The following is a 15,809-nucleotide window of genomic DNA, read 5'->3' as shown; positions in this document are numbered from 1 at the left end:
TGTATGTGATGTTAAAGACCTAAAACACCACTATTGCCCCTTTCCCACCGAGGCAGTTTGAGTGCAGGTTCAGAGCCTAATTTAGAACCAGTTCTTTCTATTTCGACCGCCAAAGCACCGGCTCTGAACCAGGAAAAGTGCTTCTTAAGTAGCACCAAAACGTCGCTGGTCTAGACTTAAGAACCGCTTGCGTCGGGGCTGTGGGCGGGGCTACTGTTAGCGCATTAGATCACGTACCTTAAGTATACTAATGTTTAATACACTTTTACTTTACCACGATATGATATATTATCAGCACACATGATAGTAGGTACCTACATGCTAAAGCTAACTTTTTTCTGTGTTAATGATAAAATAAGTGATAATGATAAGTGATAAAGTTGTGATAGAGATTGTGAAAAAAGTGATAATGTTAAGTACTTTCTCGATCACAACCTCCGTTTATACAGATTACACGGAGCTGCATGTACACGTTTTATTCGCTGTGTTTGGATGTTAATGTAGGTTCACAAAGCCATGAGCATTAACAGTAAAGCAACATCCGCCATTGTTGTATTTGTGTTTGTCGCTGCTGCGCTAACGTTGTTGTGTAACGTGACACGTGTACAGTGACGTCACACTCGGCTCTGTGATGCTCTCTAACCGATGGAAAGGCAAACCGGTTCTTAGAAGGTTCACCAGTGGAACCAACTCTGAACCAGCACCTGGTTCTTTTTGGTGGAAAAGGGGTAATGATGTTACCGGTAAATCCTCAACTACAGGGAGGTTTTTAGTTTCCTTTAACTTCATCTTCAGTTGTTTTGTTTCTAACTTATTTTTGAATTTTCATGTTCTATTTTGTACAAATGCTTTAACAATTCAACTTTTTTATTTCAGACTTTTCTAACTCGGTAGAAATTAACATAATTCTTTATAAACGTCAGTGCTATAGTAAAAAATCTGGGATTTCAGCATTAATTTAGCTGAAGCCAATTTACTCCGGTCTGTCAAACAGCCAAGCACACGATGCTGATTATTAAAGTGAAACACGAAAAGAAACAGAAGTGCTTTAACAACAGTCACTTTAAATTACACAAGAACAGAGTTGACTGATGACTGATGCAGAATCTTCTAATTTATGACCAGGGACGACGTAACAAAAGAGAGAAAAAGAAAAAAAAAAAAAGGCGTTTTTTTATCGAACACGGTATAATGACTGTTAACGTGTTCCGGTCGTCTCTTAAGTTCCACTGTTTCTTTTTTTTTTGTGCAGCAAAAGTAACAAACATGGAACAAACATGCGAGACAGCAAGAGGGAATAAAAGAAAGAACTAGGACAAGAGCCTTGTATGTGATGATTCAGAAAGGGAACAAGTGAGAGACAACCAAGTAAGAAAGAATAGAGGAATAGAGGACGTGAACATAAAGGGGAGGGAGAGAGAGAGAGAAACAGAGAGATACAGTAAAAAGAGAGAGTGAGACAGTGATAGACAGAGAGAAAGAGGGAGAGATAGTAAGCGAGTGAGAGACAGAACAGAGAGAGAGAGAGAGAGACAGAGACAGAGACAAAAGAAACAGAACAGAGAGACACAGAGAGAAACCAACAGAACAGAGTGAGAGACAGAGAGAAAGAAACAGAACAGAACAGAAAGAGACACAGAGAGAAAGAGAGACAGAGTGAGAGAGACACAGAGAGAAAGAAAGAGAGAGAGAGTGAGAGAGACACAGAGAGAAAGAAAGAGAGACAGAGTGAGAGAGACACAGAGAGAAAGAAAGAGAGAGAGAGTGAGAGAGACACAGAGAGAAAGAAAGAGAGACAGAGTGAGAGAGACACAGAGAGAAAGAAAGAGAGAGAGAGTGAGAGAGCAGTAAGATTAGAAGCTAACAGGTGTGAGAGAGATCCGAGATGGAGACAAACAGGTGTGAGATACGACACAGTTCTAACTCAGAAGACAAAGCCGAACACCACTCACTCCTGCTCTGATATCCCTTCCTTTTCCTGCCTTTCCTCATTTCCCTCTAATTCCCGACACCGTATGTCACTAAATGGACAGATCAGGAGCGAGAGCATACACAAGATCAGACTGGTGTGAGCTCCTAACAAGCTGTACTACTGCATACATGTCCTCCTGCACTGCTCCTTGTCCCTAAGTGAGGAGGCATTGTTCATGCTGCAGGCGTCAGGTAGCTGTTAGGTGTGTGATCGTGTGCGGAATCAGAAACACGGCTAATCGTGGTGTGGGAGACAGACGCTGTGACACACTCTTCTTTCTGTCTGCTTTCGGAAAACACGCATTCGTCCTGTCAAAACAAATTCGCTGCTTAAATGCTGCTGTTTACAATGTTTACAAAAACTGACAAAAAAAAAAACATGTTGAAGATCAGCATGTGATCTGTAAGTAAACTGGGATTTCATTTACACTTAAATTCCGATCGGTTGAATAAATGCATGATGACATTTAAATGTTTTTTTAATACTGGGTGCATAGAGTGCTGCGTAGTAGTAGTAGTAATAATAATAATAATAATAATAATAATAATAATAATAATAATAATAATAATAATAATAATGATAATAATTTTAATTATATATTATCATTATTATTATTTAATTCTAACTTTACATTTTATTTAAACTTAAACATTGTAATTCAGTTTCTATATTTCTGTAAAGCTGCTTTGAGACAATGTCAATTGTTTTTTTTTCTCTACACAACCTTTATTAATTAATTAATTAATTAGCTTCTTCATTTCTCCTCATGTCTTTTGTGGAGGTATTTTTTCCTCTCATCAGTCAGCCATGTTAGGAGTTTATTATGTAGGGCTGATGGCATGATGTTGTGAACTGTCACAGGAAACTTTTCTGAGAGGTCACAATATCTCTTTTTAAAATAAAATGATTGGAAGCAGCAAAAGGGAGAAAATGAGTAGTACGTGAGTGAGAGACAGAGAGAGAAAAAAAGAGAGAAAGATACAGAGCGAGAGGGAGAGTGAGAGAGAGAGAATGGGTGAGTGAGTGAGAGAGAGAAAGATACAGAGCGATAGGGAGAGTGAGAGAGAATGAGAGAGTGAGAAAGAGAATGAGTGAGTGAGAGAGAGAGAATGAGTGTGTGAGTGAGAGAATGAGTGAGTGAGAGAGAGAATGAGTGCGTGAGTGAGTGAGTGAGTGAGTGAGTGAGAGAATGAGTGAGTGAGTGTGAGAGAGAGAATGAGTGAGTGAGTGAGAGAGTGAGTGAGAGAATGAGTGAGTTAGTGAGTGTGAGAGAATGAGTGAGTGAGTGAGAGAGTGAGTGAGAGAATGAGTGAGTTAGTGAGTGTGAGAGAGAGAATGAGTGAGTGAGTGAGTGAGAGAGAATGAGTGAGTGAGTGAGTGAGTGAGTGAGTGAGAGAGAGAATGAGTGAGTGAGTGAGTGAGTGAGTGAGAGAGAGAGAATGAGTGAGTGAGTGAGTGAGTGGGAGAGAATGAGTGAGTGAGTGAGTGAGTGAGAGAGAGAATGAGTGAGTGAGTGAGTGAGTGGGAGAGAATGAGTGAGTGAGTGAGTGAGTGAGAGAGAGAATGAGAGAATGAGTGAGTGAGTGAGTGAGAGAGAGAATGAGTGAGAGAGAGAATGAGTGTGAGAGAGAGACTGAGTGCGTGAGTGAGAGAGAGACTGAGTGTGTGAGTGAGAGAGAGAGAGAGAGAGAGAGAGAGAGAGAGAGAGAATGAGTGAGTGAGAGAGAGAGAGAGAGAATGAGTGTGTGAGTGGGAGACAGAGAGAGAGAGACAGACTGAGTGTGTGAATGAGAGAGAGACTGAGTGCATGAGTGAGAGACAGAGAGAGAGAGAGAGAATGAGTGAGTGAGTGAGAGAATGTGTGAGTGAGAGAGAGAGAGACTGAGTGTGTGAGTGAGAGAGAGAGACTGAGTGTGAGTGTGTGAGTGAGAGAGAGAGAGAGAGAGAGTGTGTGTGAGTGAGAGAGTGTGTGTGAGAGAGAGAGACTGAGTGTGTGTGAGTGAGAGTGTGTGTGAGAGAGAGAGACTGAGTGTGTGTGAGTGAGAGAGAGAGAGAGAGAGAGAGAGTGTGTGAGTGAGAGAGAGTGTGTGAGTGAGAGAGAGAGAGAGAGAGAGAGACTGAGTGTGTGAGTGAGAGAGAGAGAGACTGAGTGTGTGAGTGAGAGAGAGAGAGAGTGTGTGTGAGTGAGAGAGAGAGAGAGTGTGTGTGTGAGTGAGAGAGAGAGAGTGTGTGAGTGAGAGTCTGAGTGTGTGAGTGAGAGAGAGAGAGACTGTGTGTGTGAGTGAGAGAGTCTGAGTGTGTGAGTGAGAGAGAGAGAGTCTGAGTGTGTGAGTGAGAGAGTCTGAGTGTGTGAGTGAGAGAGAGAGAGTCTGAGTGTGTGAGTGAGAGAGTCTGAGTGTGTGAGTGAGAGAGTCTGAGTGTGTGAGTGAGAGAGAGAGACTGTGTGTGTGAGTGAGAGAGTCTGAGTGTGTGAGTGAGAGAGTCTGAGTGTGTGAGTGAGAGAGAGAGAGAGTGTGTGTGAGTGAGAGAGAGAGAGAGAGAGTGTGTGAGTGTGTGAGTGAGAGAGAGAGTGTGTGTGAGTGAGAGAGTCTGAGTGTGTGAGTGAGAGAGAGAGAGTGTGTGTGTGAGTGAGAGAGAGAGAGAGAGTGTGTGAGTGTGTGAGTGAGAGAGAGACTGAGTGTGTGTGAGTGAGAGAGAGAGAGAGACTGAGTGTGTGAGTGAGAGAGAGAGAGAGAGAGAGTGAGAGAGAGACTGAGTGTGTGAGTGAGAGAGAGAGAGACTGAGTGTGTGAGTGAGAGAGAGAGAGACTGAGTGTGTGAGTGAGAGAGAGAGAGACTCAGTGTGTGAGTGAGAGAGAGAGAGACTCAGTGTGTGAGTGAGAGAGAGAGAGACTCAGTGTGTGAGTGAGAGAGAGAGAGACTCAGTGTGTGAGTGAGAGAGAGTGTGTGAGTGAGAGAGAGAGTGTGAGTGAGAGAGAGAGTGTGAGTGAGAGAGAGAGAGACTCGGTGTGTGAGTGAGAGAGAGAGAGACTCAGTGTGTGAGTGAGAGAGAGTGTGTGAGTGAGAGAGAGTGTGTGAGTGAGAGAGAGTGTGTGAGTGAGAGAGAGAGAGAGTCTGAGTGTGTGAGTGAGAGAGAGAGAGACTGAGTGTGTGAGTGAGAGAGAGAGAGACTCAGTGTGTGAGTGAGAGAGAGAGAGACTCAGTGTGTGAGTGAGAGGGAGTGTGTGAGTGAGAGAGAGAGTGTGAGTGAGAGAGAGAGAGACTCGGTGTGTGAGTGAGAGAGAGAGAGACTCAGTGTGTGAGTGAGAGAGAGTGTGTGAGTGAGAGAGAGTGTGTGAGTGAGAGAGAGTGTGTGAGTGAGAGAGAGAGAGAGTCTGAGTGTGTGAGTGAGAGAGAGAGAGACTGAGTGTGTGAGTGAGAGAGAGAGAGACTCAGTGTGTGAGTGAGAGTGAGTGTGTGAGTGAGAGAGAGAGTGTGAGTGAGAGAGAGAGAGACTCGGTGTGTGAGTGAGAGAGAGAGAGACTCAGTGTGTGAGTGAGAGAGAGTGTGTGAGTGAGAGAGAGAGTGTGAGTGAGAGAGAGAGTGTGAGTGAGAGAGAGAGAGAGAGTCTGAGTGTGTGAGTGAGAGAGAGAGAGACTGAGTGTGTGAGTGAGAGAGAGTGTGTGAGTGAGAGTGTGTGAGTGAGAGAGAGAGAGAGTCTGAGTGTGTGAGTGAGAGAGAGAGAGACTCAGTGTGTGAGTGAGAGAGAGTGTGTGAGTGAGAGAGAGTGTGTGAGTGAGAGAGAGTGTGTGAGTGAGAGAGAGAGAGAGACTGAGTGTGTGAGTGAGAGAGAGAGAGAGTCTGAGTGTGTGAGTGAGAGAGAGAGAGAGTCTGAGTGTGTGAGTGAGAGAGAGAGAGAGTCTGAGTGTGTGAGTGAGAGAGAGAGAGAGAGACTGAGTGCATGAGTGAGAGAGACAGAGAGAGAGAGAGAGAGATAAAGAGCTGATTTTCTGACCCTGTTAAACATTAAACCTTTCATTCTTTCTCTTCACCACACATACCCCCCCCCCCCCCTTACCTTCCTCTCACTCCTGCCACCATGTCAAGCTGTTTTAAACTCAGGTGACTTTCAGTCTAAACCCAGTCTGCTCTCTGTCTGAATCGCTCCATGTTCTAGCTCCAGTGTGAACGTTAAGAAAATGCTGATGTGTAATGTGTCAGTTGACAAACACGCCTCCTGAGGGGAGCACCCTGGGACATAATGCGGGGGATTTATCACACAGTAGGTCTGCAGACACAAAAACAAACCCAAAATGTGTGTCTATGTGTGTGTGTGCGCGCACGCGCACACTTTATTGTTCTCACAGTAATAACGTATTCAATAGAACACATGGATGAAGAGAAAAACAAGATGTACTGAACAATTTTGTAAACATGACAAGCTATAATAAGATGTAGCTTTTGTCTCTCTCTTACACACACACACACGCGCGTACACACAGACAGACACGCTCGCACATACACAGAAAACTCACAGACACGCACACTCACAGACAAAGACAGACGCGCACAGACAGACACACACACACACTCACAGACAAAGACAGACGCGCACAGACAGACACACACACACACTCACAGACAGACACTCACAGACACGCACACTCACAGACAAAGACAGACGCGCACAGACAGACACACACACACACACTCACAGACACACAGACAGACACTCACAGACACACACAGAGACAGACACTCACAGACACACACAGAGAGACACACACTCACAAACACAGACACACACAGAGACAGACACACACAGAGACAGACACACACAGAGACAGACACACACAGACACAGACACACACAGACACAGAGACAGACACACACTCACAAACACAGACACACACAGAGACAGACACACACTCACAAACACAGACACACACAGAGACAGACACAGAGACAGACACACACAGAGACAGACATACACACAGACACACACACACACAGACACACACAGAGAGAGACACACAGACACACACAGAGAGAGACACACAGACACACACAGAGACAGACACAGAGACAGACACACACAGAGACAGACACACACTCACAAACACAGACACACACAGAGACAGACACACACAGAGACAGACACACACAGACACAGACACACACTCACAAACACAGACACACACAGAGACAGACACTCACAGACACACACAGAGACAGACACACACTCACAAACACAGACACACACAGAGACAGACACACACAGAGACAGACACACACAGAGACAGACACACACAGAGACAGACATACACACAGACACACACAGACACACACAGAGAGACACACAGACACACACAGAGAGAGACACAGAGAGAGACACACACAGACACACCCACACAACACAGTGATGCCATAATTGTGATATCTCCTGAGCGATAGAGCTGTACTACAGATCCTGTAATTATTACAGCAGCCTGCAATAACATTACGCTCTACTACTGCTCTAACAAACTATTGCTAGAACTGGAATTCCATCTAGGAAACTGTCAGAGAAACAGGAAAAGTCCCAGTGATGAGATGTCAGCACTCACGGAATGTCACTTGTCCAACACATAAGTGGAGCAGTGCTAACTGTAGTATAACTCTGAGTAGCGCTCTCTACTGTCCACCTGCTGCAGACTGATTTCATTACAGATCGAGTTCAAAGCTTTAGTAGAGCCGGATATTCAGGCTGATGTAAAAAACGCTATTATGGCTGCGAGTGCATATCAGGTCAGTTTCACTGATTCTATTCTGATGGAATAACATAACCAGTGAAGCTGCAGGAACTCATTCATACAGAGGATTAGCCCTCTTTTAAAACGCTTATCTCTCTCGTCCTCAGCGTTGAGGAGAAAGCGATAAATTCTCCTCCTGCTCAATTCTTTTCGTTTGGAATAAATTTTCAGACCTCGAACCTGAGTTCACCAGTCCGTATAAAACATGATCACTGTTAATGAGGCATGATTACGCCTATTGCTCTGTATTGAAGGGGCGGAAAAACATGTCCCATATACCTACCTATATGTGTGTGTCTGTGTGTGTATGTGTGTTTCTCTGTCTGTGTGTGTGTGTCTGTCTGTCTGTATATGTGAGTGTGTGTATATGAGTGTGTGTATCTGTCTGTGTCTGTCTGTCTGTGTCTGTCTGTATGTGTCTGTCTGTGTGTGTCTGTCTGTGTGTGTCTGTCTGTGTGTGTGTCTGTGTGTCTGTCTGTCTGTGTGTGTGTCTGTCTGTGTGTGTGTCTGTCTGTGTGTGTCTGTCTGTGTGTGTCTGTCTGTGTGTGTCTGTCTGTGTGTGTCTGTCTGTGTGTGTCTGTCTGTGTGTGTCTGTCTGTGTGTGTGTGTCTGTGTGTGTGTCTGTGTGTCTGTGTGTGTGTCTGTCTGTGTGTGTGTCTGTCTGTGTGTGTGTCTGTGTGTGTGTGTCTGTCTGTGTGTGTATGTCTGTGTTTTTGTGTGTGTGTGTTTGTGTGTGTCTCTGCATGTGTGTGTCTCTGCATGTGTGTGTCTCTGCATGTGTGTGTCTCTGCATGTGTGTGTCTCTGCATGTGTGTGTCTGTGTGTCTCTGCATGTGTGTGTGTGTGTGTGTGAGAGAGATCGTAAATAATCCACCAAATAAAACAAATACATTTCCATGTATGTGAAGCAGCGATTTCTGACCTTTTATCCTATATTGTAGTCTTTAACTATATACAGCACTTTTATATTAAAAATACATAAATATTCTCACATATAATAAATCTTACATGAAATAAGTCTTTATTTGTCCTTCTCATTGATGATCAGGTCATAAGTACTTGTGCTCAAGGTGAGATATCGGCTTGTTTCCTGTTTTCGGTAAAAGATGAGGCTCAAGCATTTCTATGGGCTTCCAGGTGAACGTGTGATGAAGAAGATGATGATGATGATGGAAATATTTCATTCCAGCAGGAGGTCTACACACCTTTGGTGCTCAATCCCCTAATTATCTCTCTAATCGCATGCAACAGACAAAACAAAATAATGAAGGTGAATGAATGTGAAAATAAAGAAAAATACATAAATGTAGAAAAAAGTGATCGTGCGCGCACGTGTGTGTGTGTGTGTGTAGTGTTATTGGTGTACAGACCTGATCAGCAGAGAGAATGGGGGAAATTGTTTTCACTAACAGTGTGCATGGCTGATTCTCTAACCAAATCCCAGCACAAATATCATTTCCTTCTCTTTTTATTCTATTACCTCCTCCACTCAGTCACTTAGAGTGCTGCTTATTGCCTTTCGCGGACGTCGGCGTCTGTGTGTGTAGATTCTGAATAGATTTCCTCTTTCATTATAGTTCGGTCTACAAATGCTTAATACTTGTATAGGATCACACGCACCACCAAGTCAGTCTCTGTCACTAATGATGAATGCGTCGTTCACACTACAAGTGTTGGGAAACTGATATGAAACCGTTCTCTCGCTTCTGGCTAGTACGATTAAGTGATTTTATATTTTATAAAGGATTGTGTGTGTGTGTGCCTGTAATATCTTGGAAGTGTAATAAGTAAAGGAAGGTGCTTTCTGGGGAAGAACAAGAAGTTGTCATTTGGACCGTGTGTGTGTGTGTGTGTGTGTGTGTGTGTGTGTAACTAATATTACAGACATCAGTAAATTTACATTTATGCAGTCAGTGACATTCTCAGGAACAGAGAGAGTTACAGTAATATGAATAAGGTTACTGAAGGTATTGGTGACATGGGAACGTTTTGCTTTGGATGAACTGGGTGTTACGTACATAATAAACGTCAGTAACTTCCTACCGTGACGACTGCGTTAGTGTAATTGATTTAGAAGAGTCTTTTTCATGCAGCCTGAAGAAAATGAAAGTATCGTAAAAGTATCGTATCGTGTGGTTAAAGATGGCTGCTTTGGTAAAGCTGGTCACGCATTGCACGGCATGCGTTTATTTCCAGGGATCTCAGAACAGCGTGACAGATATTGCGTCATCAGGTAGGCGTGGCCGATTTGATAATCTAACCTTAACCGTAGTTTTTGGTTGTTTATTTGTTTTCTAAAATAAATCTACCTGTATGTCTGTTTGTCCTTCGTAGGAACACACTTTTTTTTTGAAAGAGGGGGTTTTTCAAGACCTCTGCAAACACGCCCACTTTACGTCGTGGTAACGAAACCCCTGGAATTTAGCCCGCATTGCACACTGGACTAATATCTGCAACTGGTGAGCTGTAAGCGTGAGGTCAGCTTTTTGGACCGACGGAACGCCCGGTGTTGCATTATGCAGTGTGATCCTAGTGTAGGAATAAGAGTGAATACTCCTCAAGAGCAGACTGCTATTTGCTCTTACCAAATTTCACGACATCCCCAGTGTGAGGAACGTTCCTCAATACTGGAACTGAAATGATTTCCATCGTTCAGGATTTCAACATTGTGACAGCTCTCTTAAAGCTACCTCACGAGGGATCCTCGATCAACTTCCTCCCTGCTGCTATTAATGTGAGTAATAAGACACAATAATCTTGCTGTTTCTAGAAAAGACAATTCCTACAGAATGTTGTAGGAAGTGTGTGTGTGTGTGTGTGTATTGTTCAGTATTTTCATTAAAACCACTGATAAGCACTGAGGTCTTTAAAGAACAGTGCTGTCTCATCTTCCTAGTTCTTCAAGGTCATGTGCTCAGTCTCAGCTCATCAAGTTTCCATCCTTTCCAATTTACACTGATCAGAAGCACCTGCCTAAAATAGTGTAGGTTCCCCAAAACAGTCCTAAACTGTTAAGATGTGGATTCTACAAGACCTCTGAAGGTGTGCTGTGGTGACTGGCCCCATGACATTAGCAGCAGCTTTGAAGTCCTGTAAGTTATGGGCTGGGGCCTTAATGGATAAGAAATGTTTGCTGATCTTCTGGAAAGATCTCCATGATTAGGAAATATTAGCAGCTCCAAATGAAAAGTCGTACTTCCGTTAGCTTCCTGTAGCTATGCACATCAACCTCAGTAAAACTGTGGTGCTTCCACAGTGAGACACAGAGAGATTTACCCGTTCACCCTATAATGATGTTCACCCTATAAAAGGATGTTTCTCTCCAACACACACAGAGATGGACACACACACACAGATACACACACACTCATAGACACAGATACACACACACTCACAGACAGAGAGACAGACACACACACTCAAACACACACATGGAGACACACACAGACAGACACAGTCACACACAGAGACACTGACAGAGAAAAAGACAAACACAAACAAACACACACACAGACACACAGTCAGACAGACAGACAGACACACAGAGTCACAGACACACAGACAGACACGCACACAAACATGGAGACACACGGAGACACACACAGTCAAGGACACACACACACAGAGACACAAACACGCATGCAGACACACACATACAGACAGACACACAATGTAACACAACACAAAGCTGTGTTAAGGGTGGGCAGAGCAAGCAGCACACACACAGAGTTAATAAATAAATAACATTAACAATGCCTTAACTCTGTCCGAGTTGCGTCGCCTGAGCCAGACTGTGTACTGCATGCTTGACTGCGTGTCCTTAAACAATAGAGCAAAAGTGTTTCTCCTGTTGTATTTAAGGGTGATTTGAGAAAACAAAATGAAAAAAAAAATGATAAAAATAATAATTCAACACAGCCATGGCTTTTAATTTAATAGTCTTAACCTAGATCGGCTTCATATCTGTTCTATTACGGTACTTTTACTGTGTTAATAAGAGCAGCGTGTTCACAAAAAGGAAAGTGTTTTTCATCTCATTTTGACATTAATAAACAGTAAAACACAAAATGGATGTGCTTTCTTTACATAAGCATTTCACCCTGGAGTTTAGAGTTTAGTAACTAGCTTGAGTTCTAGCTAGTTATCTTGTTTGGGTGGTTATGTCACTATAGTCAGGTACAACCAGGAAAACCAGCACTGGCCGTAGGAACAGGAAACGAGAGCGAGAAAGAGAGAGCGAGAAAGAGAGAGAGCAGAAAAGAAAAAAAAAAGACGCTGCTGCAGACGCAAAAGATTCATATTAAAGGTGGGGTCTCCGATGTTTGAAAGCCAATGTTGACATATAAAATCACCAAAACAAACACGCCCCTAACCCAAATGGGTCCCACCCCTGTATCGATAGCTCCACCCACACATAAATACGTAACCCAGGCGACTAACAGAAAGAAACGTGTCTTTATCATAGCTGAAGGGAAGAACAATACGATTGTAGATAAACAAACAAGCAAAAATGCCACACAAGCATAATCATGTAAAGGACAAAGGCATATATTAGTTCTGTGTAACAAAGCAAAACCAACGTTACTCACCTATCGAGAAGGAAAAAAGCGCCTCGGCGTCTTAAGTAAAGTCGGCCACATATTCACAGGTCAGAGTTTCCCGAGTCAATAACTCCTGAGCTAAAGGCTGTTACTACACAAAACGCGGTTGTAGCTGCCTCTCTACATTACTACGATAGAAAAGAGGTGTTATTTGTGTAGTAACAGCGTTTAGCTCAGGAGTTATTGACTCTGGAAACTCCAACCTGTGAATACAGGCACATATAGACACATCTGTCTATAAAGGTTTCTATTACATTTGTCAGACATATTTAATGTATAAGAATTCAGCTTGTCTGATTCTGGTTCTCTTCCTTTGCATTATTTCATTAAAAGCAATGATGTTATTTTTTGATCAGCTCTGAAGGCTTCTCCTGTAAACCTTTAACGTCTTACCTGCGTTGACATCCAGTAACCTCTTCTTCCTCTGCTGTCGTTCCTGCTTCTCGCGCTCGGCCTTCTCTTTCGCAGCCTTCGCCCTCCTCTGCTTCTCCTCTGCCTCCCGCCTCCTCCCGTTCTCCTTCACCGCTTGCTGGAGGAAGTAAAGAGGGATGACATTGAGATACTGAAAATCAGACAGATGAATAGACAACCTCACTTGAATCTAACCCACATAGCAAAAGAACATTTGTTCACCAGGGAGCACACAATCATGGGCAATGGCAAAGGGAAAGGAAAAGATATATAGAACATCAGATAAAGGAAGAAAACAAATGAAAGTGGAGAAAAACACTGAAGGGACTGTTGAGATTGTTCATACTTTGTCAGAACGTGACTAATAAACGTAAAAACATACACCTTTCTTCTTTCTTTCTCCTGTTATTAATTGGAAGAATTTTTTTTTTTGTAGAAAGCATCTTTTCTTCCCGAAGGCCTAGTTTTATAGGTTTGAGAACACAAGAGGGGAAGAATGGGAAGAAAAAGAGAGAAACATCAACAGGCCAGTCAGAGTGACCCAGCCTTCCATGTGTTCTCTTCTCCACACTTTTAAACCACTCTCGAAGCCATCATGGGTCCATTCTTAAGTAAGCAAAAATGGCAGAAAAACATAAAAGGGAGCTAGGAACAGACCTGCAAATGTCTAAGAGATGCCCCACGCTGAGCATCTTCACACATGCAGGCTTCATAAAAGCCCTTTTCATGCACATAATGTGTGTCATTAGGCAAATCTACAGCAAAGATAGAGAAAGCATAAAATTACACCGTCATCTTGCTATAAGGGCAATAAGGGACGTAATTACTATATTTTTGCATTTGCACAAGAACTGATGCCAAGATTTCGGATGCGTGTTCTGCTTTCGTGAGAGCATGTAGAGCTTTTCCTTGCTCTTTAAAATGTACATCTTATCAAGGCCTCCTGTTCCTGTAATGCACTTCAATATCATCTGCTCATCCTTCTCTAATAGCTGATGACTGAAGGGCTCTAGTGCACTCCTCTTAGCTGCAGATTTACTACAAGGCTTAAAGAAATGCAGACTTCCAGACTTATAGGTTTTTTTTTATTATTTAGTAAGCAGGATATATGTGTATCGACATTGTGTATGGACGTAATATAACCTATTTGAAGAACGTTAACGGCGCTTATTCCCTGCAGCTCGGTTATGACCACAGTCTCCCACTATCGCAGTAAATCCATAGGCAGCTAGAGGATGCTGGGAAAGATGCCTGCAAATCACTTTATAGCAGCTTTCCTGTCTCCAGCTCTGTGGCTGTGCCTTAGCACTCACCTAACCGTTTGTGCATTTTCCTTCAAATGAGACAGAGAGAGCAGAGAGAGAGAGGCAGAGAGAGAGAGAGGAGAGGCAGAGAGAGAGAGAAGGGGGGCGAGAGAGGCAGAGAGAGAGAGAGAGAGAGAGGCAGAAAGAGAGAGAGAGAGAGAGAGAGCGAGAGAGGCAGAGAGAGAGAAAGAGCAAGTGAGAGATAGACAGAGCGAAAGAGAGAGACACAGAGAAAGACAGAGCAAGACAGAGCGAAAGAGAGACAGAGAGAGGCAGAGACAGAGAGAGAGAGAGAGACCGAGCAAGAGAGAGACAGAGAGAGAGAGAGAGAGAGAGAGAGAGAGAGAGAGAGAGAGAGAGAGAGAGAGAGAGAGAAAGGGGAGCACTGAAGTGTGAAAGCACAGACAACATCAATATTAATATAAGGGGGAAGAGAAATGAACACTCCTGAAACACACTGTTCAAGGGGGTCAGGGCTTAAGGACAAAAAGATGCCAAGGTGTTTATCTCTAGACAGCTGCAAACTTACAAGTTAGCATTCAGTATTTATGAGGTCTTTATAAATCCATTTAAAAAGGCATTCAGTATTTATAACACCTTCATAAATCCATCAAGAACTCTAACACAGCTGCATGCTGACCTGAGACATGTACTACTCTTTTTATATCAACTAAATTGCTGTTTTTTTTTTCCGTTTTCATTTTCACAAAATCGAGATTCTCAGACATTTATAAACACATTTTCAGGTCAGTTCCAGGGCTCTTGTAAGCTGGTGGAACGGAGATGGTAGTAACGTGTTTGCCATCAATCCCTACACACTTGACAGAGTGGCTCTTGTCCAGCAGTCAGACAGAGAGGAGTCGTGGTCTGATCTGGCCGACACGGTCAGTGGCGTGGTGCTCACAGTGATAGCCACACTCGCTTCAAGCATCACTAAAGTGGAATGGCTAGAGTCCATTACACTGCAGCGGTCAAGAGGCTTCTGGAAACCTTACCGAAGTGATGAGAGCCGTGCAATTTCAGCCAATATTTTTCCAGGCAGTTAATAACAATACTAACTACTCTATGCACCAGATTCTAATGATTACATGGTGAATATGTAGGGAAGGGAATCGTATCTCAACATGCTGACATTTTTTTGCCCAACCTGAAACATATGGTTGGAGCTGGTGATGATGATCACGTCAGAGAATAGCTACATATAAATTTACTGATGGTGAACATGGGACATTGACCATCTGTAGTAATCAGTAATATCAGCCGAGAGTCCCGAGGAGTACAGCTTTTAGCTTAAACCCTGTTTACAAATGAAGAGATGCCAAAGTAACAACCACATGAATGCCAGAACCTGATACTGCACAGAGCATCACGATACGTCATTCCCATAGAGCATCTGGGTGCCATCTCTTCCCCAGGTAAGGGACACACACACACACACACAAAATAAAAAGTGATTCATCAGACCAGCCCACCTACTAAAGTTGTCCAGTTCTGATGCTCAAGTGTCAATTGTAGGTGGTGTTTTGTATTAAAAGGTGTCAGCTTATGCAGCCCCGTATGCATTAAGCTGTGATACATCAGCAAAACCTTTACAGCAATTACTGCCACGTCAGCAAGCCTTGGATGTCCACGATACTGTCCCTGGTCCACAGGTATAATCATTCTGTGTGTTAAGTTACCCAAACGTTTGACAGAATATATAGACATTTCCCTCACACATTAATGAGATGTGACAGGATCAGTGCTTGGTG

At 43.3% G+C, this 15,809-nt stretch overlaps 1 protein-coding gene across 2 annotated transcripts in view; it reads right to left on the bottom strand.

Annotated features, from left to right (window-relative positions):
* Positions 1 to 15,809, bottom strand: part of diaph3 (diaphanous-related formin 3) — a 287,316-nt gene that overhangs the window by 62,909 nt on the left and 208,598 nt on the right. For both annotated transcript variants that reach the window (XM_047808135.1, XM_047808138.1), the window contains exon 28: positions 12,737 to 12,872. In XM_047808135.1, coding sequence (XP_047664091.1) covers positions 12,737 to 12,872 — 136 coding nt within the window. The remainder of the gene's footprint in view (positions 1 to 12,736; positions 12,873 to 15,809) is intronic.

The sequence above is a fragment of the Tachysurus fulvidraco genome, chromosome 2 (assembly GCF_022655615.1).
Source record: "Tachysurus fulvidraco isolate hzauxx_2018 chromosome 2, HZAU_PFXX_2.0, whole genome shotgun sequence".
Lineage (NCBI taxonomy): Eukaryota > Metazoa > Chordata > Actinopteri > Siluriformes > Bagridae > Tachysurus > Tachysurus fulvidraco.
Note: the sequence above shows the minus strand (reverse complement) of the source record. Positions and strands in the feature narration are given on the sequence as shown.